The sequence below is a fragment of the Delphinus delphis genome, chromosome 8 (assembly GCF_949987515.2).
Source record: "Delphinus delphis chromosome 8, mDelDel1.2, whole genome shotgun sequence".
NCBI classification, from domain to species: Eukaryota; Metazoa; Chordata; class Mammalia; order Artiodactyla; family Delphinidae; genus Delphinus; species Delphinus delphis.
In genome coordinates this window covers 18719516-18744296 of record NC_082690.1, presented here as the reverse complement: position 1 = coordinate 18744296, position 24781 = coordinate 18719516, and the positions used below count along the sequence as shown (strand labels likewise).

General features: G+C 43.1%; 1 protein-coding gene across 4 annotated transcripts in view; it reads right to left on the bottom strand.

Moving 5' to 3' along the window:
* CADM1 (cell adhesion molecule 1) overlaps positions 1-18375 on the bottom strand; it is a 334266-nt gene extending 315891 nt beyond the window's left edge. For all 4 annotated transcript variants that reach the window (XM_060017915.1, XM_060017916.1, XM_060017917.1 and 1 more), the window contains exon 1: positions 18247-18375. In XM_060017915.1, coding sequence (XP_059873898.1) covers positions 18247-18370 — 124 coding nt within the window. In that variant the 5' untranslated portion in view covers positions 18371-18375. The remainder of the gene's footprint in view (positions 1-18246) is intronic.
* Between the last annotated feature and the right edge of the window lie 6406 nt (positions 18376-24781).

The following is a 24781-nucleotide window of genomic DNA, read 5'->3' as shown; positions in this document are numbered from 1 at the left end:
CATGGCCGCTGAGCCTGCGCGTCCGGAGCCTGTGCTCCGCAACCGGAGAGGCCACAACAGTGAGAGGCCCGCGTACCGCAAAAAAATAAAAAATAAAAAAAATAAAAAACACACCTCCCTTAAGGTTCTACCTCTATGACCCTCTTCAGGATTCCTCATACACTCCTCTCCAGCACCTAACACAATGGCACACATCGGGCATCTCAGTACATGCGTATCAAATAAGTAACTGAATCAATGCCTCATGCAGAATGAGCTATCAACTCTTTACAGATGACTTTCAAATCTGTATCTCTAGCTCTACTCTCAGCCTCTCTCCTAAACTCGAGTATCACATTTCAAATGACCTTCTGAACACTTCTACTATGTTCTAATGGTAGCTCAAGTTTAACATGTCCAAAACCAAGCTCACTGTTTTCCCTTACTAAGCCCACCATGATATTCTGATTTCTGTTCATTGGAACAGCCACTCTCCTAAGCCACTCAAGTTCCAAACCGAAGCCTGCCTTCGTTTCTAGTCTTTATTTTCCCTCAATCCCCATTCTCCAGTCAATTCCACCTCCATTCTTCCTCCACTGCCCTAATTCAAGTTTTCATAACGTCATACCTGAACTATTATACCCCTAACCAATCTCTCATTTCTAATCTGATCACAAACGACTGCCAGATTCACAGTCCTAGAGCACCAATCTGACATTACTTTCCTGTTCAAAATCCCTTCAATAGTTCCCAATGACATCCAGAATTAAATCTAAATTTGGCTTTCAAAGTTTTTCCACAATCTGGCCCCCAGTTATCTTTTGCTAATCCCATCTCTCACATGCCATTTTAGCTTTCCTACCTGTAAGCCTTTACTCATGTGGTTCTCCTTCAACCTGGAATGTCCTCTCTCCTCACCTCTTTCTGGGTGGAAATCTTCCCTGTGTTTTTCGAGACTTCATTTAAATGAAAAGCCTTCTACGTTCCAACTCCATGTTAGCTCCCTTCTTTATATCCCTCTGATAGAAAGTCAGAGATGACAGTGATCTGAAATCTCAGCTCCTTATCCAGTCCTCTGCTGTGGCCACAGTCACACCTTCGGGGACCCCAAAGAGAATATGAGGAAAGGAAAGATGAGGTAGATGAGCATTCCTTGTTACTGCCTATGACTTTGGCCTCAGCACGGACGTGATCTCAGGAACCAGGGCTCATTCTCTCCGGCCTTGTTGTTTTGAACCTGAAGGACTCATTCTGTTTAGATCTATGGTTTTCAAACCTTTTTTAAAAGAGTATAACACTTTTTCAAAGGGCCTCCTATAGAGATCCAACGTATAAATGTGGAACTTATCTTGCTGGAACTAGCACCAGATAAATGTTATAAAATGAATTTAACTCTCATCAGTTATTCCATTATAAGTAGATTATATATTCATCTCTTTTTTTTTTAGTCTATCCTTTTCTTCCTCCTTTAGTTCATGGAAAGTTCAGGCCAAAATCTTGAAGGTGATGACCTCATTTAAAAATATCCTAAGACCTTGAAAAATATTCTATTAAAGCATAACTCTGTATGCACTCACCTTATGAAACAAGGATAAAGGGATGTCATCATGGCTAAATTAATATAAAACTGAAACACCATTTTTGGTTAAAAAAATAAAGGTGAAGAAAAGTTCTGCTACTTCTTTAGCCTGAAATTCTTTTTGCACCAGATTCATGCTATTGCATGAATGGAATACAATGCTGGAGGAATAACATTTCAAGAGGAAAAGCAGACTGAACATGGTGGTTATTTAAAGAATCATCAACTTGTTTGCATGCAAATGACCAGAATAATAAAATAAGCAATGCTGCCAACAGGACCCAGAAGCAATTGTTTTTAACTAGAATGCTTGAAGCGTTAGCCACCTAATTCTAGAAGAAACTGACTTACTAATCTTTTCCTTTTCTTGGATAATACCAATCATATATTATATATTAACACACTGACAAAATGTGTATTGCAAAGATATAATTTTTCGTGAACATCGCTATCACATCATTATTTACCTGACAGTAGGTCACACTGATAAAGATATATTTACCAAGATTTATAGTGGAAAGGAAGGGTTTAATTCCTCTGCCTTGAAGATTTCTTAAGAAGGCAATCTCTGAAAAAGCGTCTACCAAGAAAGAGAAGATGGCACATGGCACAAAATCAAGGAAGATATGTCATTCCACTCAAAACCTCAACTAACTGCAATAATCCACACACGATGCCTAAGAAATGCAAGCCGTGTAGTCTAAGACAATAGAGAGCTGTATAGCTACAAGGGAAGCATCGATAAATGCTACGATTCCCCATAATTCAAAGCATTTAAAGCACCAAACACAGCCTGGGCTAGATGCATGCCTTAGGCAGGGAGAAGAGAAGTCTAAATGGATGGATATGAATATGAAGGAAACACTTTAGAAATAGGCCATAAAAACAAGTTATGATAGGTCCTCCTCCCCTCCCAATACTGTCAGGTAGTTAGAGTTATTGAACAGACATCACTTAGGACAGTGAGAAAAAGGCTAGCCACCCCTCCCCTTCAAAAATGCCTCGACAAGGTCACAGATTTATCAGTGTCACAAATGCATTTACAAAATATTACAGCAATAAACTCTGGTTAGAGTGGGTTCCACCTCTATATTCACAGGAAAGAACAAACTCCAAACTTCTCCTAAATTAAAAGGTAACATTAGCAAACTCTCTCTCCCTCCGCCTGCATATGAAATCTCTCCCACCTTCCATGGAAGAACAACAGGAAATCTTCTTTCTGTTTAAAACTAGATCAGTTGTAGGCAATTAACTTTGTAAGCTTAGTTTTGCCACAGTCTTATTTAGCACCAACTATCCAGTCACACAAATAGTGGAAGCATCTCCACAAAACAGACTGCCCTACCCATCTCTTTTTAAAACACAGCAACAAGCCATTTCTCATGTTTGATCCAACAACTGTGATCTATTTTTTGATCCTGAAGCCACAGATTCCACATATATCTTTATTACTGTACAAGGAAAACTGTCACCCTGAGGTTTAAATTTTCCTATGTGTACCATGCCTCTCCTGAGAATATATCCGTTTTAAGACAAGGCTCTCATGAAAACTGAGGGGAAGAGGGGCAGATGGCCTCAGAGAGAAGTTTCTTGGTTTGTTGCTTCAACTCTAACGTGCCAGTATGGCCCTAGCAATGACACAAAGTCCAGCCATACCAGGACTGTACAGTGATTAAGTAAATGGAAAGAGGTTCTCTTACTCGGGCTGGTATCTAAATCTCTCCAACGACTACCCAACAACCAAGTATGATCAAACACGCTAGAAGTCAGTCCTTCAGGCTATGAAAACATCAGATAGTGACAGCCCTTCATCCATCTAGAGAGAACAAACAACATTTACTAAGAATTACAGTTCTAAAAGCTGATAACTAGACAACCACTAAATTAAATTCATACACAAAGGCCTCGTGCAAATTCTAAACCCCAACTACCAGTATTCACGACAAATGAGAAAAGATAGGCTATATACGTATTGGAAATCAGACTGTGTAACAGGAAAATGGTGAGTGAATAAACAACCTTTGGAGTGATGCATCTTTATACTGCTTTTCAAGACTGAATTATTATCACCATGTTCTCTGTTCACATTTATGCTGATGATTTCATGGGCAATGGAGACCTAGTTTCCAATTCATTCATTGCTTTAACAAATGTTTACTGAACCCATACTACGTGTAGGGCATTAACTTCATGCTGTTAAGGATACAAAGATGAATAAGCAGTAGTCCCTCCTGTAGAAAGGCTAGGAGACACCTACCTATGGACACATGTCAACATATGATAACGTAAGAAGTGTTAAATATCATGGGATGGCTAGAGAAATTGTGAAAGAAGTTGAAAGGAAAATATTACATTCAGGCTGGAAAGTACATTAAGATTTGAAAATGAAGCACTGGACTTGGGTCTTATGTACGCAAGGATTGAAACATGCTGATATAGGAGACCAGAGGATGGGGCATTTCTGTTGGTGAAAACAAGTTTGACAAGTATGAAATGCACAGGTATAGAGAGGGAACCTGGGGCAATTTGGAGAAAGATGTTTGACAGGAAGAAAGAAGATAAGTCTGGGAAAGCCCCTAAGGAAGTACAGAAGAGGGGCAGAAAGAAAAGGCACCTAACCCACCTGAGAGTTCATGTAAGTTTCCTAGAGAAATTGGGAGCTGGATCTCGAAAGATATGTAGGAATCAGCCATCTAGATAAGCATGCTTCAGGAGGAGGAGGTGACATACAAAAAGGCTGAGAGAGCGTGTTATATCTAGGACACATTTACTTTGGTTAAGTAAAGAACACGGTGGGGCTTCCCTGGTGGCGCAGTGGTTGAGAATCTGCCTGCTGATGCAGGGGACACGGGTACGTGCCCCGGTCCTGTAAGATTCCACATGCTGCGGAGCGGCTAGGCCGGTGAGCCATGGCCGCTGAGCCTGCGCATCCGGAGCCTCTGCTCCGCAACGGGAGAGGCCACAACAATGAGAGGCCCGCGTACCGAGGAAAAGAACACGGTGTGCAGCTCCTAAAGTAAGAACACGGTGTGTACAGCTGGCAAGAGGTGAGCATGAGAGGAAGATTTCCAGATTTTTTTTTTTTTTTTTTTTTTTTTTTTGGTACGCGGGCCTCTCACTGCTGTGGCCTCTCCCGTTGCGGAGCACAGGCTCCAGACGCGCAGGCTCAGCGGCCATGGCTCACGGGCCCAGCCGCTCTGCGGCATGTGGGATATTTCCAGACCGGGGCACGAACTCGTGTCCCCTGCATCAGCAGGCGGACTCCCAACCACTGCGCCACCAGGGAAGCCCAACATTTCCAGATTTTATGCAAGAAAGTGACAATCTAATATGTGTTTCAGAAAGATCTGCCTAAAAGCAGTGTTAAGGATGCATTAGAAGGGATGAGACTAGAGGTAAACAGACCAATTAAGGGACCATTAGATCAGTTTAAATCTACTTTCCTCATCTGTAAAATGAGCATAAGGGTAACTAAGACAGTGGTGGTGAAATTGACAGGAGTGAATGCAAGAGACAAGCAGGACTTAGTTACTAACAGAGGGAAAGGGTAGCGAAGGAGGAAGTATTCTAAGATGTCTCCCAGATTCACTTAACTCATTGAGCAGCTTGGTGATACCCTTCATCAGCACAGAAAATATAGGATAGTGGGAGGTTTGGGGAGAGCAAAAGTGCTAAGTTCAGTTTTAGACATGTTGAACTTTAGGAAAATGTACTTAAGTGTTTAAAACGATGGGTTTTGAAGATAGACCTGGTTCTACCACTTATTATTTGTGCCTCTTGGACAAGGGTCCTATCATCCTCTCAACTTCCTCATTGGTAAAATGAAGCAAGAGAGACAACTACTTACAGGGTGACAGTAAGGATTAAATGAGATCCTGAATGAAGATACAAAGTAACAGATGCTGTTTTGTCATTAATGTTATTTGAGATAACTGTGGAATATCCAGATTGAGATGTTCAATGGGCACCTTTGGAACATGGTCTGAGGTTTAGATGCAAAAGGCTGTGCACTTTACAGTAAGTATAACACAATTTTTTTAAAGTGGTAGGAAGAATTGGGGCATTGGGACTTGAGACATAGATATGCCAATTTACTGGATGAGGAGAAGGGTAAACGATGACTGCTGAGAAGCAAAGTAAGGCACAGTTAATAAACATCAGAGACACACATTGCATTATATGAAAAAGGGCAGTCCCTATTTTCTTGCAAGTAATATGGTGAGTTAAATGAAAAAAATAAAGCATTCTCCTAACTACCCAAAGAGAACTATTACCCTAAAAGGAAGAGATATGAATATAGTAAAATAAAAAGGTTTCTAAAGTGAAATAAAGCCAAATGGGGGTAAATCATCAAATTAATATGAGAACCCAGGATTTGTCAAATAAGACATTATAGGGCTTCCCTGGTGGCACAGTGGTTGAGAGTCCGCCTGCCAATGCAGGGGACACGGGTTCGTGCCCCGGTCTGGGAAGATCCCACATGCCGCGGAGCGGCTGGGTCCGTGAGCCATGGCCGCTGAGCCCGTGCGTCCGGAGCCTGTGCTCTGCAACGGGAGAGGCCACAACAGTGAGAGGCCCGCGTACCGCAAAAAAAAAAAAAAAAAAAGACATTATAGGCAGATGTTAACACGGTTTATGGAAAAGTGTGAAAACAGAGAACACTACCTATTATTTTTTCAAAGGAAAAATAAGAAAGATACATGAGAAAGGAATGAAATTGGCTACTACAGGAAGGTGGGTGGGAATGGGCCAGGAAGTACAGGGAAGGGAGTGACACTTCTTTACATAGTTTTGATTTTTGAGCCATGGTAATGATTTACATGTTCGACATATAAACTTAAATCAACAAGGATAGGTAAAACACTAAAATTGAATAGAAACAGAAATGAATGATCCTTAGTATACATCTCATTGATAACACACACACACAAGGCACTAATTTGTGAACTTGTGAACACAGTACTCTGACCGTCAACCTTCACTGGATCTATTTTAAAGGCAAAAAAGAGTGGCAAAAATCTTGAGCTTCACTTGACAGTTTTGTTGTCTACAGTATTCTCTGTGGAGTAATTCCAAATCTAGTTTTTGCATTAATTATAAGAAACTGATATGGCTGGGAATCAAGGTTCTCAGTGTGGGGGAAAAAAGTACAAATAAGGAATGAGAAAAGGGGAGAAAGAACCTTAGTTTTACAATAGAATTGAAGACATTAGTATGAAATCATGATTTAAATGAATAAGTATAAATTTTAAATGTATCCAGATATATATAAATATAATTTATTTATATAATAATAAATATACATGTAATCTCCTAGTTCTGTCCACTGAAACAAGTCAACCGCAATGAGCACAACTCTTTGGTATCTAAATACCAGTTGCCCACTGAAAGGAACCACAGCTTCTTGCAGAAATAGCTGATTCCAGATCTGGAGCAGGGAAAATACAAGGTGAGCTTAGACATCTTCTTGTGACATAAAATAAGAAAGAACTTAAAAATTAACAGAGATATGTAGAAAGGATACAAGAGCCAGACTGAAGGGGTTCCCTTTAGCCAAATTTGACGGTAAAGAAATATTATCACACTGAAACTGTTTTAAATGTATGAGTCCGTTGTGATTTTCAAATAAAAAGGAGAGGATGGGGGAAAGGCGAGCTCTTCTTTATTCAAGAAGGCCTCTGCCCAATACAGGGGAATGACAATTAGAAAAAGCACAATTTTATAAACACTGGTGTAATATTTGATTTAGACAAGGTTTATCAATGCTGCTAAAACCACTAGATGAAGTGTTTGAGAACAGGATCTTCAATCTCAAAATATCCCACAAATTACTTATTAATGACAAAGGGACAAAAGTGGAGACATCTGTAAATCCACATCAACCAAGTACTAAACCTACAGTTAGCAAAGGGATCAAACTTGCCACTGCTAAAATTAGGACGAACTGCTATTATGTTGCTCTTGATGTGATGTTAAAAGGTGGCAACATCAGCTGTGCCATGTTCCTGCCTATGATTACAGTCTGAATCAAACTAGGAGGAAACAAGCAAACAATTTGTAGAACCGCGGGACATTCCACAAAGCTGTAGATCTGGACTCAACAAAATGTCAACACCATGAAAGACATTCCGCACACACACTCCTTAAAAGAACCTTAACAAACAAACAAAAAAAAGTGGAGGGCAAGGGAATGGTTCTAGATTAAAAGAAAAAGAGACATGAAAACCATATCCAATGTGTGATCTCCAGTGGAGTCTAGATCAGGGAAGACAAAGAAACACAGATAGATAAAGAATATTACTGGGAAAATTGGGGAACTTTGAATATGGACTAGACATTAAATAATATCGGTGAATATTAAATTTCTTGAATGTAATGAGGTTGTGGGAGATGTCCCTATTCTCAGGAGTCTGGTGCTGAAGTATTCAAGGGTGACGTGTCACTAGGCCTGCAACTTGCTTTCACATGGATCAGAAAAAAACAAAAAGACATGTGTGGATACATTGTTTAGAGAGCTAGAGATAAAACAAATGGGCAAAATGCTGACAGTTGATGAATCTAAGTAAGGGGTGTACAAGCATTTGTCATACTTTCAACTTTCCTGCCGTTTTGAGAGTTTTCAAAGTAAAAGTTGAGAAAACCAACTGTATCGCTCAGGAATCCACCCACCCAACTATAACTGCACCAAACACGACACCTGGTATAAAAGCAGACACTTGATTTAACAATAATTTTTAAATTCTCATTTTTCTTCCAAGTGCCTTATGGGTTAGCTACAGAAATACAAGTACTTGATTTAAATATAGTATATAAAATATAAGGGGTAAGTAAAATCATAAAGTCCTGTCTGTGTTAAAAGGCCCAGAAACTTGAGATTATAATCACTGTCTATTTCTCCAAGGTGACTGGATAATTCCATTTACTTCCAAAAAACATTCAACTCCGTGTAGGATCTTAATCTTACTGCCACTTTATTCTTCACTTTCACCTTAGAGACAGTTGAGTACATCCTGAATTAATCCTTTCAGCACAGAATTTTTCAATATTCTCAAACGTGTGAGGGACTTACAAACGTGATTAGCAGTAGTAGTGGTCAGAAACATAACCCCCATCACTAAACCGTGGCTGTTTTAATGAAAGCCATATATATAAAATACTTCCTTCTCAAGGACATTCATACATATGATCTTATTTTATTTTTAACACCCTGTAAGGTAGGTTGTTTTTGTTGTTTTTAGCTCTTAAGCAAAGCCCTAGGTTTATGCTGTTCTGTAATCTAGACCGGGTATTCTGCTTGCCAAGCTGGCCCAGAGATGGAGAGATTTGCTTCGGGAAAGGGAAACAACCAGCAACTAACATTCATGTGATTACTAACAAAACTAAAAGAAAGGAGACAAGAGGTCTCTTCACAGTGACGTGTGCGCACAAGATATGCACAAGGAAAAGTGAAGTTCGGTGTCATTTAAGCTAATCTCTATTTGAACCTTTTAAGAGATAAAACCATTTGAGCAGTAATTTAGTACTGAATTAACTTTTTTTTTTCTCCCTATCTTTGAAGTTTTCATTGTTTAAGTAAGGGTTTCTGCAAGAGAATGAAGCCGGGTTCCTCTTCTATTCAGAAGCTGATTATGTGCAGTAACTTCTGCATGGCTTGGCTCATCCCAGGCTGATAATCAGCAAAGAGCCAAATACATACCACGTTTGACATACAACCTTTCCCCCAAGACCGTCCCCAAATACTCCATGATAATCAAGTGTTCAAACCACTGAATTATCCTGCTGCATAACCTTCCAGTAGCAAAAACTGAACTCTGCGGGGGAAGGATGCCAGGCGAGGAAAAAAATAAGGGAAGAACCGTGGCAGATATTAGTACCAGATAAAGGCTTTGAAAAGATCCTTCAGATAACAAGTTTAGCAGTTAGACTGAGAAACAAAGATTTCATTTATTCTCTTAAGCCAGTAACAATTCACCCTCTATGTAATCAACTAAAATGCGATCTGCCACAATGGGAGAGATGCCTGTGTTTAGGGAGACAGCACTGCTCCCCAAGCCAAGGCTATTTAAAGTGTTAGCTAATAAAGACCTGGGTTTTAGTGCACTTCCTTCTGGCTTCCCGGGTAGTACTTCTTAGCGACTGATGCACCGAAAACATGAGCACCAAATGCTCCTCTAAGGTCGCATCTTTTGGAGCATCTTCAGAGGGGCTGATCTCATGTATGCCAAGTCAGCAGCTCCAGACAAGGCTCTCTGACACTGACCCTTCCAAAGTCTCCAACTCCTCAAGGCTTAACGTTTTGCCCCAAAGTCTTACTTTGCCAGCTTGTAATTTGTGAATTCAGTTACACTATTTTCATGCCATAGTAAATGCCTGTATTCCAACACGTGCTACCAAATAGGCACAATACACTGTCAGCATTCTAGGGTTTAAAGTTTCATTAAAGTAATGGCAATAATATCGATACATTGTGGCTTACTGGAAAGAAAGACATGTACACACCTGTAAAGCAGAAAAAGGAAATGTCTGTGTGGGCATATATTTTAGATAAGCACGTGTTAGTTAAACTGAAAGATGCAAAGGAAAGATGTTTATTCTCAAGGTGGGCAAGGAGATTCAGCCGTCCTACAATTATAAACCAAAATAGTTAAGAGGAAAACCGATCAGAGAGCAGTTTTATGCAAAGGCAACCAGCTGAAGGCTGATCAGGGGAAACCACTTTCTTCCTCAGTTTCACTGGAGAATCATCAGTCTTCCAGAATCATCGGGATTGGGCTGAAAAGTAATAAGAAATGAGGGCAATTAGAGAAGGAGTGAGAAAGCAATTGAGGAAGGAACAACCTTAAGACAAAACAATGTGGATTTTGAATCTGGTGCAAGGAGCAAGAATTTGAGATTAGGTTTTCTGCAAGGGCAGTGTCCTGATCCTGTCCAGGAAAGAATTACAGCTGTGGTGGGAGGACTTAAATTCTGACTCAGAGAGCCTGGGATCGGGGGAATTGGCTAGAGAGCTTCTGCTTAGTAAAACATGGTTTGGAGAGGACGTTGAGGCTTCCAGAGAATGTTGTGGAGAAATAATCAGCCCCATTTTATTTCAGTCCAAGGGTGAAAGCTAAGGAGGGGAAAAAAAGACTCCAAATTTCAGGGCCCTGGAGACCGGGATGACAATGGTGTCACGTGCAATAATGGAGACTTTGTGAAAAGTTGAGATCTAAGATGAAAGGTTCAATTTCTGACATGTTAACTTCTAGATTATTCCTAGCCAAGTGGAGATATGGTACAGACAATGGGAGAGATGGGGCCCAGGAGCCCTTTGTTTTTAGGGAGATTCCTCCCCACCCCCTCCAGGGACCTCATAACAATTCCAACTTGACACTGCCGTCTAGTGCTGGATGGCTCAAGAGGATTTAGAATGCCTACCTTACCAAGGAAGACTGCCAAGAGCAAGCCACTTATTCTAGGCATTTTTAAAAGTCCACGCCACTAGAATATCAACATCAAACACTGAGTAGCATTTAAATATGAAACAGAGCACTTTCATTTCAAGGCTATTTACCATTTCTGAAATATCAAGATCAAAATGGTGGGTCAAATGACTATGTTCCAGTAAAGCATCTACTAAAAGAAAAACTTTTCCCCACCCCACGTTTCTCATAAGATAATCAATCACCCCATTCAAGACACCTGTCAGTCATAAGAGATTTTTTTTTTTTTTCCCTTAGTGCTCAGTTTTCTCAAAACCTTACCACCAAGCTCCTCTTTTGAGTAATAATAAAGGCCACACATCACTTCTGCTGTGCATGTATATAAATACCTCCATCTCCCTTTCTTCTAACCCTAGTTCAAGGCCAACTGCGCCAAAGCTTTTGAGAACCAGCACAGGAAGATCTTCAAAGAGAAAGTGCCCATTAACCACAACAGCAGCTGCTGGCTACAGCCTGCAATTTAAATCTCTGAAAAAGAAACTGTGGCTTCTGAAATTTAAACAAGGAGGTGCCACTTGTAATTACAAACATTCCAGTGGGTTCCTTCCTTCATTGATGGTTTCCAAACAGAGGCTTTTTATTCGATTTTGGTGGCGCTCCCCAAACCCTAAATGTAGACATTCCTTTGTGCTTTTCTGGTGCCGTGGCCAGCTCAGAAGAGGGGCACAGGAGGCGGGTTTTTCCTTGGCCAGGGCTGCTTGGAACTCTCAAAACCATCTCATGTGTAATTACTTGTTTGGCTAGAAACCAAAAACCCCAATGCTTCAGTTTATAGTCCACGTTAGATACATTTAAGAAGGAACTTCTTAAAAGACAGACACACAGACAGACACACAGACACACAGACACACAGACACACACACACACACAAAACCTCACATTTCACGAACCCTGGAAAATGGAACCAACCTATTTTCCGAGAAACCAAAGAAGTTCCGAAATTAACGCTGAAGCATTCTAACATTTCTAGCTGAAATTAAAAATTCACACTTTAAATGAATGGGGCAAATACTGAAAAGTAAAAAAGAGTAACAGTTTCTCTTCCTACCACCCCGTACCCCCATCCTACAAAAATAAGGCCCCAAAACTTACAGCTCCCTATGGGTTTCCCACACCAAAGGCATTTTCTGATCACTTCAGTTACAGAATACAGGCTGAAATGAATACTCAGCCAATTAGAAATGGGAAAAGATATCTTTTTCTTTGAAGCCATATATTTACAAAATGCAAAGGCACTCATACCACGGAGACATTTAGAGGAAAATATTCCGAATGAGGGCACCTCACAGCCATCAAACTAAACTAGCCTTTCCTACAGAAGTCCTCCTACGGAGAGTATTCATTATGAGCACATCCAGAAATGGCCAATCTCACCAAGGGTGTTTTCCACAGCTCGCCACTGAGGAATTAGCTACAATTACTGCATATTTACACAACCATATTTACACAATAAAACTCATCTTATCCGTTCCAAACAAAACCTTGCTCAAAATAAACCAAACCACAGGAAAAGGTCTCCTCAGTGCAGGCAGTAATCACGCTCCGGCTTTTCTAGCTCCCGCCTCAGCTTCTACCCACTGTACCAAGCCTTCACTCTACCTTCCTGGGTAGAGCAAGAGTAGGATAAAAATCTGTATACCAGTGGATAAAATGTACATGCAGCTAATGATACTGTGATTATGGGCGTAGAGGAAGAGCTGTATCTTACAGAAATTCATTCTGAAGTAATTTATGGAAGAAATGATAGGATGTCCAGGATTTGTTTAAAATAATCTGGGAAGGGGAGAAGGTGTACAGAAGGTGATGGACCATGGGTGGTAAGTAGCAAACCTGATGATCTGCAAAGAGGGTTACTTATGGCATTCTCTCTACATTTGTGTATAATTGAAATTTTCCATAATAAAATGAAAAAATAAAGAAAATATGATCGATGTTTAAAAAAAAAGGGTCATCTTGCAACAATAAAATAATTTTTTCTTTAAGAAAAAAAATTATTCTGAGCTTTCTCCCAGCCTTAACGGAAAGGGACAAGTACCTGGTAAGAAAATCAAGATGTGTTTTTGTTCTTGGCTTAAGGACCCTTCCTTTTTTCTTTAGTTATGTGGAACCAGTTCTCCTGTTAATAAGACTCCTTGAAATGACAAAACGAAAGGTTCAAAGTCTAAAGCTGAGGCTTCTGTGCTTCTGTGAAGCCTAGTTCTCACGCATCTGACTTAAACGACCGGGACACACATCCAGAGCTCTCCTCTACTCAGGTGCTTTGGACAACAACATTCACGTGTGGCTGCCACATGAAGTCCAGAGGTTTCAGAATGATTTGTCAACACTGAAGACAACCTTAACAAAAACCGGTCCTTTCTTCCCAGAGGTCACACCTCTGATCCCTCGGTTTATTACGTAGAGCAATAATTACTCTTGCTGCCTTCAGAATACAAACTCTTCCTACCCAAGACAGCATCTACCCACGATGCATATCCCTTACTGGGCATCCCTGCTGGGAGGTGGAAGAGAAGCTTCACTGGCTGGCTATCCGGAGACCAGCTCCCTATCCTGGAAGCACAGCTAACTCAGCCTCAGTTCAGCGGTAAGCACGGTCCCTCCCTCTCTGGGCTTTGGCTGCCTCACTGCAAAATAATGAGACGTTGCCACATGATTTCTAATATCCTTCCCCTTTCAAAAATTCCATGATTATAAGAATCTCTAGTTCCTCAACAGGTGATATTAAGAAAAAGAACTTTGCATTAAAATGTTATATTTTCTATTAAATAATTTTAAATGTGACTATGAACACTGGCTGAGCTTCTGTATACGTCCATATATATACATATATGCATGTGGATACACACATATTTGTGTGAGTACACAAACACACACACACACACACACACACAGGCTGATACCATTAGGTGCGTATATGGGACTAATTGCTTGCAACTAGAAGCAGCAAATTTTCAATTCTGCAACAGATGTCGCTGTGTGATTTCTCCTTTCTATGCTGGATTTTCAGTTGAAAATGCCCAGCATGATGGTCAGTACTATTCTTCCCAAGAAAGAGATACAACATTTGAATCCTTTGGATTTATTTTTTATAAAATTTCTTTATATACTGGTAAATTTCCATTCAAATCATAACATTGATTAGTTTGGTGCAATTTAAGAGATCCCCCTGCATAAAAATGGGCCTTCCGTTAAACACACAGGCACACACAAAACCATTTTTAAAATGTAAATTCTAAGTGGCCAATTAAGCATTAATATGTCACATACAGAAACTGAGAGATTGAGTTTATATTCACAGCAATATTATCAAGTTTTTAAAGCCTGAAAATCACTTAGCAATATAGGCCAAGGAATAATAAAAATTCACTTATGTATAATAAGGCCAAAATGTACCAGGTGTGGGCAAAAGTCACTGAAAACTCCAAGAGCACCCTTCATGATCATGAAAATTTTGGATTTTAGTTTTCACAGCATTTCTTTAAAAATAAATAGTAAGGCTAATATTATAATTGCAAGACCTCTTACCCATCTGACATTCACTATCAACCACTTCCTGACACATGTCACAGAAAAGTGACATCTCTTTCCATTCAACCGATATATCCGCCGAAGACCATCCATCTCAACAGGTAGCTACTAGCACTTTCTTCCGCTGTAATTCAGAGCTGGGAGAAAGGATTTCAAAATCTCCTTTTTAGACCCAGGAACCCATTACCTTCTGGGGTTTTAGAGGGAGCCGAGCAAGCTGAGCAGAGCAGGCAGGGAGTCCAGGGAGTCGAGGGCAAAGTCAGATGAGAATATGAAGTCAGGAAAAAAGAGAGGAAGCGCCAGTGTCCTGCCTTGGCTTCTTCCCTGTCCCACTCGCCTTTACCAGGAGGGCCATTGGGAAAACTGGATAAAGCATGTACAACATCCATATGAATAACGCTCTTTGTTCCGGAGAACTGCCTGCTCTTTTATTCCCCCCTTTTTTCGTATTTGTTCATTTCAAAAGATTGCTCAATGGGTCTCTTGTTCCTCCAAAATGTCCCAGGCAAATAATGCAAGCTTGTCTCGTCACACAAGTCACTAAATGAAGCCTTGTGCGTCTCCAGTGACACACTGTAAATATAAAGTGGCATTAAATGAGGGATATTTTATCAAAGCTATCACAGGCAAGTGCAAGTCCCTCCCGCAGCTATTGGATTTGATGCAGGGAAAGGCGACAATAGCAGGGCGGCACTTTTGTAAAGTCCCTATCCCCAGTACACAAGCCCCAACAGGCCACGACAAGCAAAAACTCAGTTCCTGGGCTTCCCAGCACCACCACACATCCCCACCCATCAGCCATCCTCTCTACTGCTGAAAATGTAAGAGGAGGGTGACCAACCACGGGTTCACTGAGGGTCAGAAACAACATCATGCGAGCATCCCAAAGTAAACGGGCGTGATTTACACTGAGGAGTGAGCTTTGACAAGCCCATTTTAGCTGCATTTCATTAACATCCATTTCATCCAAACACCACAGGAGGGACGAGAGATTTTCTCCAGAGGATAAATGGATTCAGTTACAGGGGAAGACAGAACCTGGACCCACCGCACAATGGCCCTTGATGGCTATTCCAGCAAGGCTGTAAATGAAACAAGCCTTATGAAGTTAAAAGGCAACGCCAACAGGTTTCTTTAATCCTGGGAGTAGGAACTGGAGGTCTCTGAGAAAGCTTAAACTAAGAGGAGTAAAGAAGAGAAGTCCCCTGGTCCCCACCTGAAATCTACTCTCTGGGACTAGGATCTGGGGGCTAGGCCAAGACCCCTTCTCAAACTCAGCACCAAAAAACGCATTGAAAGAAAAAAAAAAGATTTAAAGAAAGGCGCCTCACCCCCTCACTACAAATCAAACCCAATTACTTTCTAATTTGAACACAATCTGATAACAGCATACAAACAGGGATGTACACAGGAGCAGGAAGCTGCTTCCATGGCAACTGGCAACAGATTTTTCTTGTAGCTTTGACATGCACGGTTGAGTTCCAGACCGCTCCTTTCTAAGTCAGCATATAGCCCTCGGTGGGAAGGCAACTTCTTACCGCGAGATAGTTACAAATACAGTACTGTTGCTACTACCCGGAGCCTTCAATGAGCAGGCTGGACAGAGGAGGTATAATCTGATGCTGCTCTGCTGGCGAGCGGCATTGCACGGCTCCCATTTTTAGTCCAAAGACAATATCCCGACCAGCGCTTGCCCCCTCCCCGCCTTTTTTTTTTTTTTTTTTTTTTTTGCAGCCGATACAAGTCTATTGTTGCCTCTGTTATGCGCCAGTTACCGAGCCTGTAACGCTCACGTTTAACCGACACTGGCGCTTTTTACAATGCAGCAGAACCAGGGATCTCCTTCAGGAACATTTCATTGAACCCATCGAGTCAGAGACATCACCCGAAATGAAGTTGTAACCACACCGGCATCGGCTGAACCCAATTATCTCGTAACTCATAAATTAAGAATTCACAGTGCAAAAACACATAAACAACATCCGGAGGCAGTGGCATGGAAGAAAAAATCCTCAGCTCTGGAACTGAAGCTGCCGCCAGATTCCCACCTCTATGGATCCCCGATAGGTTCCTCAAGTCGAGCTCCCTTGCAAGCCTGTCTTGAGGAGTGGGGGGGAAGCAACCACCCCGGCATCCCCCCCAATCCAAAGCTAGCACCCCCAGATCTCCCCATTTCCTACAGCGTGTCTCCTGCGGTGTTTATGTAACTGTGTGTCCTCTAGCGTGTAAACAAAAGGCACAGCCCAAGCGGAGAGGCACCCCGGGAGCGGCACGGTGGCCCCGGCGCTGCACCCGCCCGGGTCGGGGGCTCCGCAGGTGGGGGCTGAGCTCTCGGTGTCCTCCGCCACTTGTTGCTCGCGGGTCCTGCGGCTTCCGAGCTGCGAGGAGGGGCTTTGCAGGCGCCGAGCCCTGCTGCATCCCCTCCTGCACCTCCCCGCCCCCCGCGGCCCTGCGCCTTGGAGTCCCGGCTCCCTGCTCCCAGCCCGCAGCAGGCGGCCAGGGGCGCTGGGACGCCGCGCGGCCAGCAAGCGCGGCGGTGGTGGGAAGGGGAGGCAGGGTGCAGCACGGCCGGGCTCTCCGCTGGGGAAGAGCTCCAGCTCCCTTTTGTTAGCAAAAGCAAACACTGCCCTCTTCTTTCCCGACCGCGCCAACGCGCCCGGCACACGGTCAGCCAAACAGCGTGCTCCAGCCGAGTGCTCCGCATCTTCAGGGAAGGAGCGGGGCGCGCAGAGCCGCCCCTGGGCAAATTCCCAAGACAGCTCTGCACGCAGGGGACGCCCGGAGGCCCGGAGGGTGCCCGCCTGGCCGCAGAGGCCGCGAACGCTCCCTCCACCACCCCCGAGCTGCCGAAAATGACAGGCAGCCTGGAAATCCGGGGTCCCCACTCGCGGCGGAGGACGCTGTGGGGCAGGCGGGCTGCGGGTTCCCGGCTTCTTCCCGCAGAGGCGGCGACAACAACCGCCCCCCCGTGGGGCCGGGCCCGGGGAACTTTCCCTGCCTGGAGCCCGGCCAAGGAGACCCGCAGCCGGGCGGAGGGGGCGGTGGGGGCGGAGGGGCCGCGATCCGGCTGGAAGGAGACACGAGGGGCGAGCTGTTCGTGGACAGGGGAGAAAGGCAGAGCGCGGGGAAAGCAGGAGCGATCAGACAAATCTGGAGATGTCCTGTGGACCAGTGAGGAATCGCGCTGGAGGGGGCCGCTAGTCAGCCATGGGGAGGTTTCGGGGATGGGGAATGGGGGGCCTGCTGGAGAGGCGGGGGCGAATGGGTAGCCCGGGGAAGCGGGAGGACCTGCAAGTTACGGGGACAACAGCGAGTTAGGGAGGGTCCGGAAGGTTTGGCGGGGGTGCTTGCGATCCACCCCCTTCCCCTATATTCTCTAGCCCCCGGGCCCCACATTCTCACTCCACTCCGCGCCCCGCGCCAAGCCGGGGAGAAAAGGTGTGGGTGCAGCCATCCCTACGAGCTCTAATTCACACCAAGCTGGGCAAGGGAGAGGAGATTTACCGATCCCCTCAACCCCTTCCATTCTCAGCCCTGAGTTTCCTCTCCACACTCCCTCCGATTTGGATTTAGGAAGTGGGGGAAGGTTGTCATGGAAACGTTTCCCCCCTCCATGGCTACGGCCACTGGGGTGCCTTAGGAGATTTCGGGGGCCAACCGGCCGGTGCCCACACCTACCTGTGGGGATCAGTGCCGCGGCAGAGAGGAGTAACAGCAGAAGCCGGAGTCTGAGACCGGGAGGCGCCGCCGCCACCGCCGCCGCCGCACACTGGGGTCCGCTCGGCAGCACAGCACTCGCCATGTCGGGCACCTGCCTCAGACTGGCGGCGGTGGCTTCCTCCCGAGCCCAAGCGGACAACTAATGAGATGCTAATGACATGCGCTGGAGGAGGAGTCCAGACCGACCAATCACATCGCCGCGAGCCGAACCCGGCTCTCGGAGGACTCACCCCCTCCCCCACCCCGCCCCCTGGCGCTGGCTTCGGCGGCGCGCCCGCGCCACCTAGGGGCGGGGCCAGGGGGAGGGGCGTATGCAAATATGTTTATGTTAAAATTCGTTTTCGGTTTCCCGGGATCAAGGAAAAAGTGTTCTCCTGGGCCCCTGGCGCACAGGGGCTCCGGCTCCGGGGGCGGGTCTAGCTTCCCGTACACCTTTATTAGGAATGTTTATAGCAATCGCTACATCAACCAGACGACGAGAATCTCCCTAGGAGACTCCCCTGCCCGGTACGCCGAGTGCAACTGGCCTGGAAACAAAACGTTGCAAATTTCCGTCACTCACCTTGCACCGAAGGAATAGATCTTTGGGAAACGGGGGCTGTTCGGGAGTAGAGAGTGAGGAGGCAGGTCCCCGGATTGACAAAACAATCTGGGAGAAGTGCATGCGTGCTTTGCAGGTCCGGCGGAGCGGGAGAGCCCGCTCAACAACCTAGCGGTAGACTTGGGCATAGTTGGGAGAAAGGAGCCGGAATCGGGATCTGGGATTTTCGAGTCTGTGTGTTTGCGGTAGATTCTCGGGAAAGGTAGATCGAGGAGCGTTGGCTCAGGCTCCCCAGCTTGCTGAAGGTCTCCTTCCTGGTTTTAATGTATATGTGATATATGTGTATTTAATATACATGATGCACATGTATTATTAGATAATTACGATTACACACACTCAACAAAAAATCTTTTCTGTGAAGGCTTCGGGGTGGAGGGCGGAGACGGGGTGTGAAGAGAAGGTCTGCCATCTTCCTCCTTCAGGGCTCAAACCCACTCCCCCTGCCGCCCCTTTGCCCCTCGTCCCGCCTAAGGCGGCTGGGGACCAACAGGTGCTCTGAGCTTCCCGCGTCTCTGGGAGAGGCTTTCCAGGCTGAAGCGACTCGCTTCTCGGACTCGCTTCTCGGACTCGCTCTCCCTCCCCGAAATTGCCTTTGCTTTCTTCTGAGCCAGGCAGCCGGCTCTCTTGTTTGTCTGCTTTTTAATTACTTATTTTCTTCCCCTCTAGAAGAACGTGTGCGCTCTGACCCTCTGTTGCTCAAGCATCAAATTGAAGGACGAGCCATATTAAGTGTAAAGGTTTATAATAATTTAAGTATTCATAGAATGCAGAACAATAAGATGTAGGAAATACAATTTGCATAATAAATATCAATATCACAACAGCTAAAACAAACCATGACAAATTATCTGTGGCTAAATGACCAAGAGATTACTGAATGTAAATTGCTAAGTCTGAGCTATAGTCTAGAGAAGCCCTCTGTCCTCATCTTGCTAAAAAAGAAATAAATAAATGTTACATATCAGAAAGGAAGTCAAGATCTGCCAACCCACCAAATGAGTTACACTTAAAAACAGCCTCCTATTATCCATTATGCATAAACTAATTTCAAGACTACCCTGTCTTCACAGGCCTGGATATTCTGCACTGTAATTACAGGCCCTAATACATGAACTGCAGGCAGTCCTCCAGAAGTCTAGAAAGCTCCAGCAGGCAAACAGCACTACATGAGGCAGGAAACCATCACCACATGGTCACCAGGATAATGTCCAGTCCGCAAAGTCCTACCTATTCTTAGCACCTCCAGAAGTAAAGCTACCTTGATCAGACCAAATGCAAAGCAGAGTCCCTCTACAATCAGGATAAAAAAAATTGAGGCCATATGTATGCTGAAAGATGTATAAACTATAAAGTAAGTTCCTATATCCCAGTCAATCTAGCACCCTAGCGTAAATTTATACCTGCTATTATTATTATTATTACTACTTTTGCATTTATTGAGTTCTTATTAAGTATTTTACATGTGTAATCTCATTTAATCCTTGGAACAATCCTCATGGCACACAGTATTCTTGTATTTTTTAAACACAGAAAGATTAAGCAATTGCCCTAAGGTCAAAGTTTGTAAAATTGCAAAGCTTATGCAATTAACCACTATGCTATACTGGGCCTCAATAAATATTTGTTAAGTAAGTGAATAAATTTCACATTACAATGCATGAATAATAACATAAGCTACATTTTAACATAAGGTGAAAATATGCCAGCAACTCAGAAGCATTTTTTTAAATAACAGGATTGCATTATACTCCTAAGGAAAAGCGTTCCTTATGAGGCTGTAGCTCCAAGAGAATCTAGTCAGGCCCCAGTCCTCCCACACTAGGAACACAGTATGGGGACATTGGAAGATGTGGAGTGTTTTCATCTCCCTTCATTCTCTTGGCACATCAAATGAACACCTACGCAGATTTCCAGTTGGCAAAGAACAACATGGGACATTTCTGTAGGAAATGCTAATGCTGTATGACTTACCTCCCCAGAAGAATGCAGATAGCTTTAGAAATTTCCACCAGAAAATGCCACCCCTGCCAGACATTTAAGGAACTTGCACATCCAATTTCCCAGGTCATGGGACATCTTTAGCACTACGTCTTCATGGAAACAACCAGAGCTGAAAATTTAGGATGAAGCTGTTGCTACCCTATCCACTAGCCACACTCCTCTGCCACCCTCAGCTCTTTCACACTGAAGATCTTGCCAAATGATTTAACATATGGAACATGTGAAGAACGTATCAAATTCCTGCATCTGCTAGATACAAGTTATGACTACTCTGGCTTTCTCATAGTAAAGCTCGTCATTTTCTGCTTCGTGGACTAGAACTCCTCCCCAAGTATGAGTTCCAACATTTTTTCCCCTTGCTACATGAATTTAACCAATTTTGAAAACCAGATGGTGTTTTTGCCATTTATAACTGATAATCAATTGTTTTGTGAATTTAATTTTTCAAGAAAGAGCTGAATAGTCATCAGAATTACAATCTGGGTGCTACTTGTGTTAGAATAAAATTGCCAGAAGCACCAAGAGCCCGGTTCTTTTCTTTTCCCTAAGAAAACTTGAAAGAGCAAAAGAGAAAGAGACCCTAGATTGTTTGCCTTCCCTAAAACAGTTGAGAAATATGGATAAACATACATGAAAGATAAGCATTAAAGGAAGATGCATGTTTTGGGAAATACATCAGAGGCAATCAATGAGAACTAGTGATGTTCTGCTTTTCAAAAATGCTAATTACTTGAGTACCCAGATATAAAAAGACAAATTATTAGGGAAAAGAAAACAATATTTTGGAGTCAGCATTTTCCTTGCTACTGGATTATTTGAGTACCCATAGGAAAGTGGTTTAATCAGTTTACAGACTGAATGTTTTTGTCCCCCCCACCCCCAAATTCATATGTTGAAGCTCTACCCCTACCCCCTAATGTGATGATATTTGGAGGTGGGGGTCTTTGGAAGGTAATTATGTATAGATGAGGTCATGATGATGAGCCCCCTGTGACGGAATTAATGCCCTAGGAAGAGACAACAGAGTTTTCTCTCTCCAACATGTAGGCACGGAGGAAAGGCCATGTGGGCACAACTGGACGGCAGCCATCCCAAGCCAGGAAGAGGCCTCTCACCAGAGCCCAACCCTACTGGCACCCTGATCTCAGACTTCCAATCTCCAGAGCTGTGAAAAAATAAATGTCTGTTATTTAAGCCTCCCAGCCTATGGCATTTTGTTATAGCCACCCGAGCAGACTAAAATAATCCCTAGACCTCAACTTCCATTGTCAAAAAGGTTACTAAAATTACATTAAATGTCGACTTTTAATGGAAAGTCTTCCATAAATTAAAGTAAGCTAGCAGTATGTTAGATATTGGACTGGAGAGACTCTTGGTCTACCTAGTAGACATCTCACCTATTGTTAGATTATTAAGACCAAGCAACTATCAGTTTATGAATCTTTGTGAAATATAAAGCTAGCTAGATCTATATTTTTAAATGAGTAGTTAAACACTTTACCCACAGGTTTATTCTTCTAGAATCATAGAGTTGACAGCAAACCCTTGAATATCAAGAGGTGAATATCAGTGTGAAGAAAAGGGAAGTACCGAAGTAGGTTACAGAAAACTACTACACACACACTACGTCAAGAAGCAGCCCCAATGGCCATGAAGGGAAATTTGTCATAGGGACCCAAGTCATAGTTTTTTCCATCATATCTAGGAATATATCCAGGTATACATGGCTGATCCAAATATATATTCATTAAAAGGAAAGAAATGTATAGCACACCCCAATGGAACAATCACTGTTAGGTTGTGGGAATACAAAGATGAATGAGAAACTATCTACTGTCAAGGAACTCAGAATATAGTATGAACAGTACAATTATTATATAAGGTAAGTGTTTTTTTTTGTTTGTTTGTTTGTTTTGCGGTACACGGGCCTCTCACTGTTGTGGCCTCTCCCGTTGCGGAGCACAGGCTCCGGACGCGCAGGCTCAGCGGCCTTGGCCCACGGGCCCAGCTATGTATGGTAAGTGTTTTTATAGTATGTGCACACAGCTCTATATGAACAGAGAAGGGAGACACCTATTATACCCAAGAGGCAAGTGTGAATATCTATATATCAAGGGAAATTTCACACAGGAGAATGTTCATGAGCTGAATGCTGGAAGTTGAAAAAGAATCCATGGGGTGCACAAGGACAGAGGGGGAAGATGTGACTAGGGAGGTCATTTACAAGGCTCCAAAGCTTAGGAAAGCATGGATCTCTTAGGAAAGTTTAGGATCACAGGTCGCCAGAGGACAGGTGGCAAGAGAAGAGGCTGGGGAAAATATACAGGGATCGGGGAAATGTCTTGACTGACATACTAAGAAGTTTTCATTGGTGATGATAGGTAATGGGAACCCATTGAATTAGGAGAATTTCATGGTCAGATTTACATTCTGGAAAGATTATTTTAGTGGTATCATGGTTTAAAAAAAAGGCCTTAAAATGAACCTTAGATTTGTATTTTCAGCATTTGAGTAAATGTTGGTACGATTCACCCAAGACAAGTACAAGGATATGGAATAGGTCCATCTGATTGCTTATTGTTTGTTTGGGGGATGGGCAGTGGAAGAAGATGATTTCACTTTGGGACAACTTGGCTTTGAGGTGTCTTTGAAATACTTAGCCAGGCTATAAGTCTGAAATGCTGGTCTAGAACTCAGAAAAGTGACTGAGCTGGGAGTCAAGAGCATGCAGGTAGAAGTTGAAGCCAGGGACTTGAGCAGGGGTGGGGCAAGGGGGAAGCAGTGGTTACCTAGAGACAATATATTGAAGGACTTTTGAAAAATAAGCCAGGTGTACCACTCTGATGAACACCAATTATTTAAGGAGTGGATGGAGCTTAGGAAGGAGAGACCGTGGGAATGGGGAAAGAATAAAAAGAGAGCTAAATAAGGAAGAGGCAGTGATTAACTGTGTCAATTTCTTGCTACAAAGAAGTAAAAATGTACGTTTCACAAGAATTATCAAGAGTTGACAACAGAGATGAAATGCTGAGGTCCAGTATGTGACCAGTCTGACATCCCATGTAAACAGCTTGATTCAAGTTTGACAATACAAGGAGACAGATATGTGCTCACTTTACTTATCTTGCCAGTAGGGCAGGAAGATGTGATTTGCTAGTGATTTTCTGATATGGAAGAAATAGCTTTAGAGTTTTTCAATTTGACATTCAATTTCATTGACACTGACAAGACAGCCTTGGGTAGGATAGAGGGATCCTTGCAACTGAGGTAACTCAACTAATTATCACATGTAGACCTTAGTTTTTATTTCCAAACTAAAATATGATTGGTGATGATGCTGTAAAAGTTTTTCCCAACAATTTTAAAAGTCACATTATCCTGGTATGATATCATAATTGTCAGATCTAGCTTTGTGATAATTCCATAGCAGTACAGCATAACTTCCCTGGCAGCAGGATTTCAGCAAGATCCATTAAAGACAGATATTGATATCTATAGATTTTCATAAAGCTGCAAATATAAAATAGCCATATTATGAATGTGAGATTGTATCACTCATGCTGCTCAAAGATGACAATGGTAATATACTTTTGTAATATGAGTTGTAAACAGGACAAGTTCTGAATAGAAATTGTCTTGATCATCTATCCTGCAGTCCCAAACAGGAAAAAGTTTTTAGGAGAATGGTCTCACAAGCCCATCCTTGGAGTCTTTTGATGGCCCTGTCCAAGTTTTCATGTTTGACCTTCTGATTTCAAATGACACGCAAATCCTTCAGCTGCATTTTGAATTGATATTATACTTTTGTTTCTCCTTCTTCCTGGTTATCCCTGCCTGATTAATGGGCTACTTCTAGATTTTGTATTTTTGCACCAAAGTGCCCATGTTTAT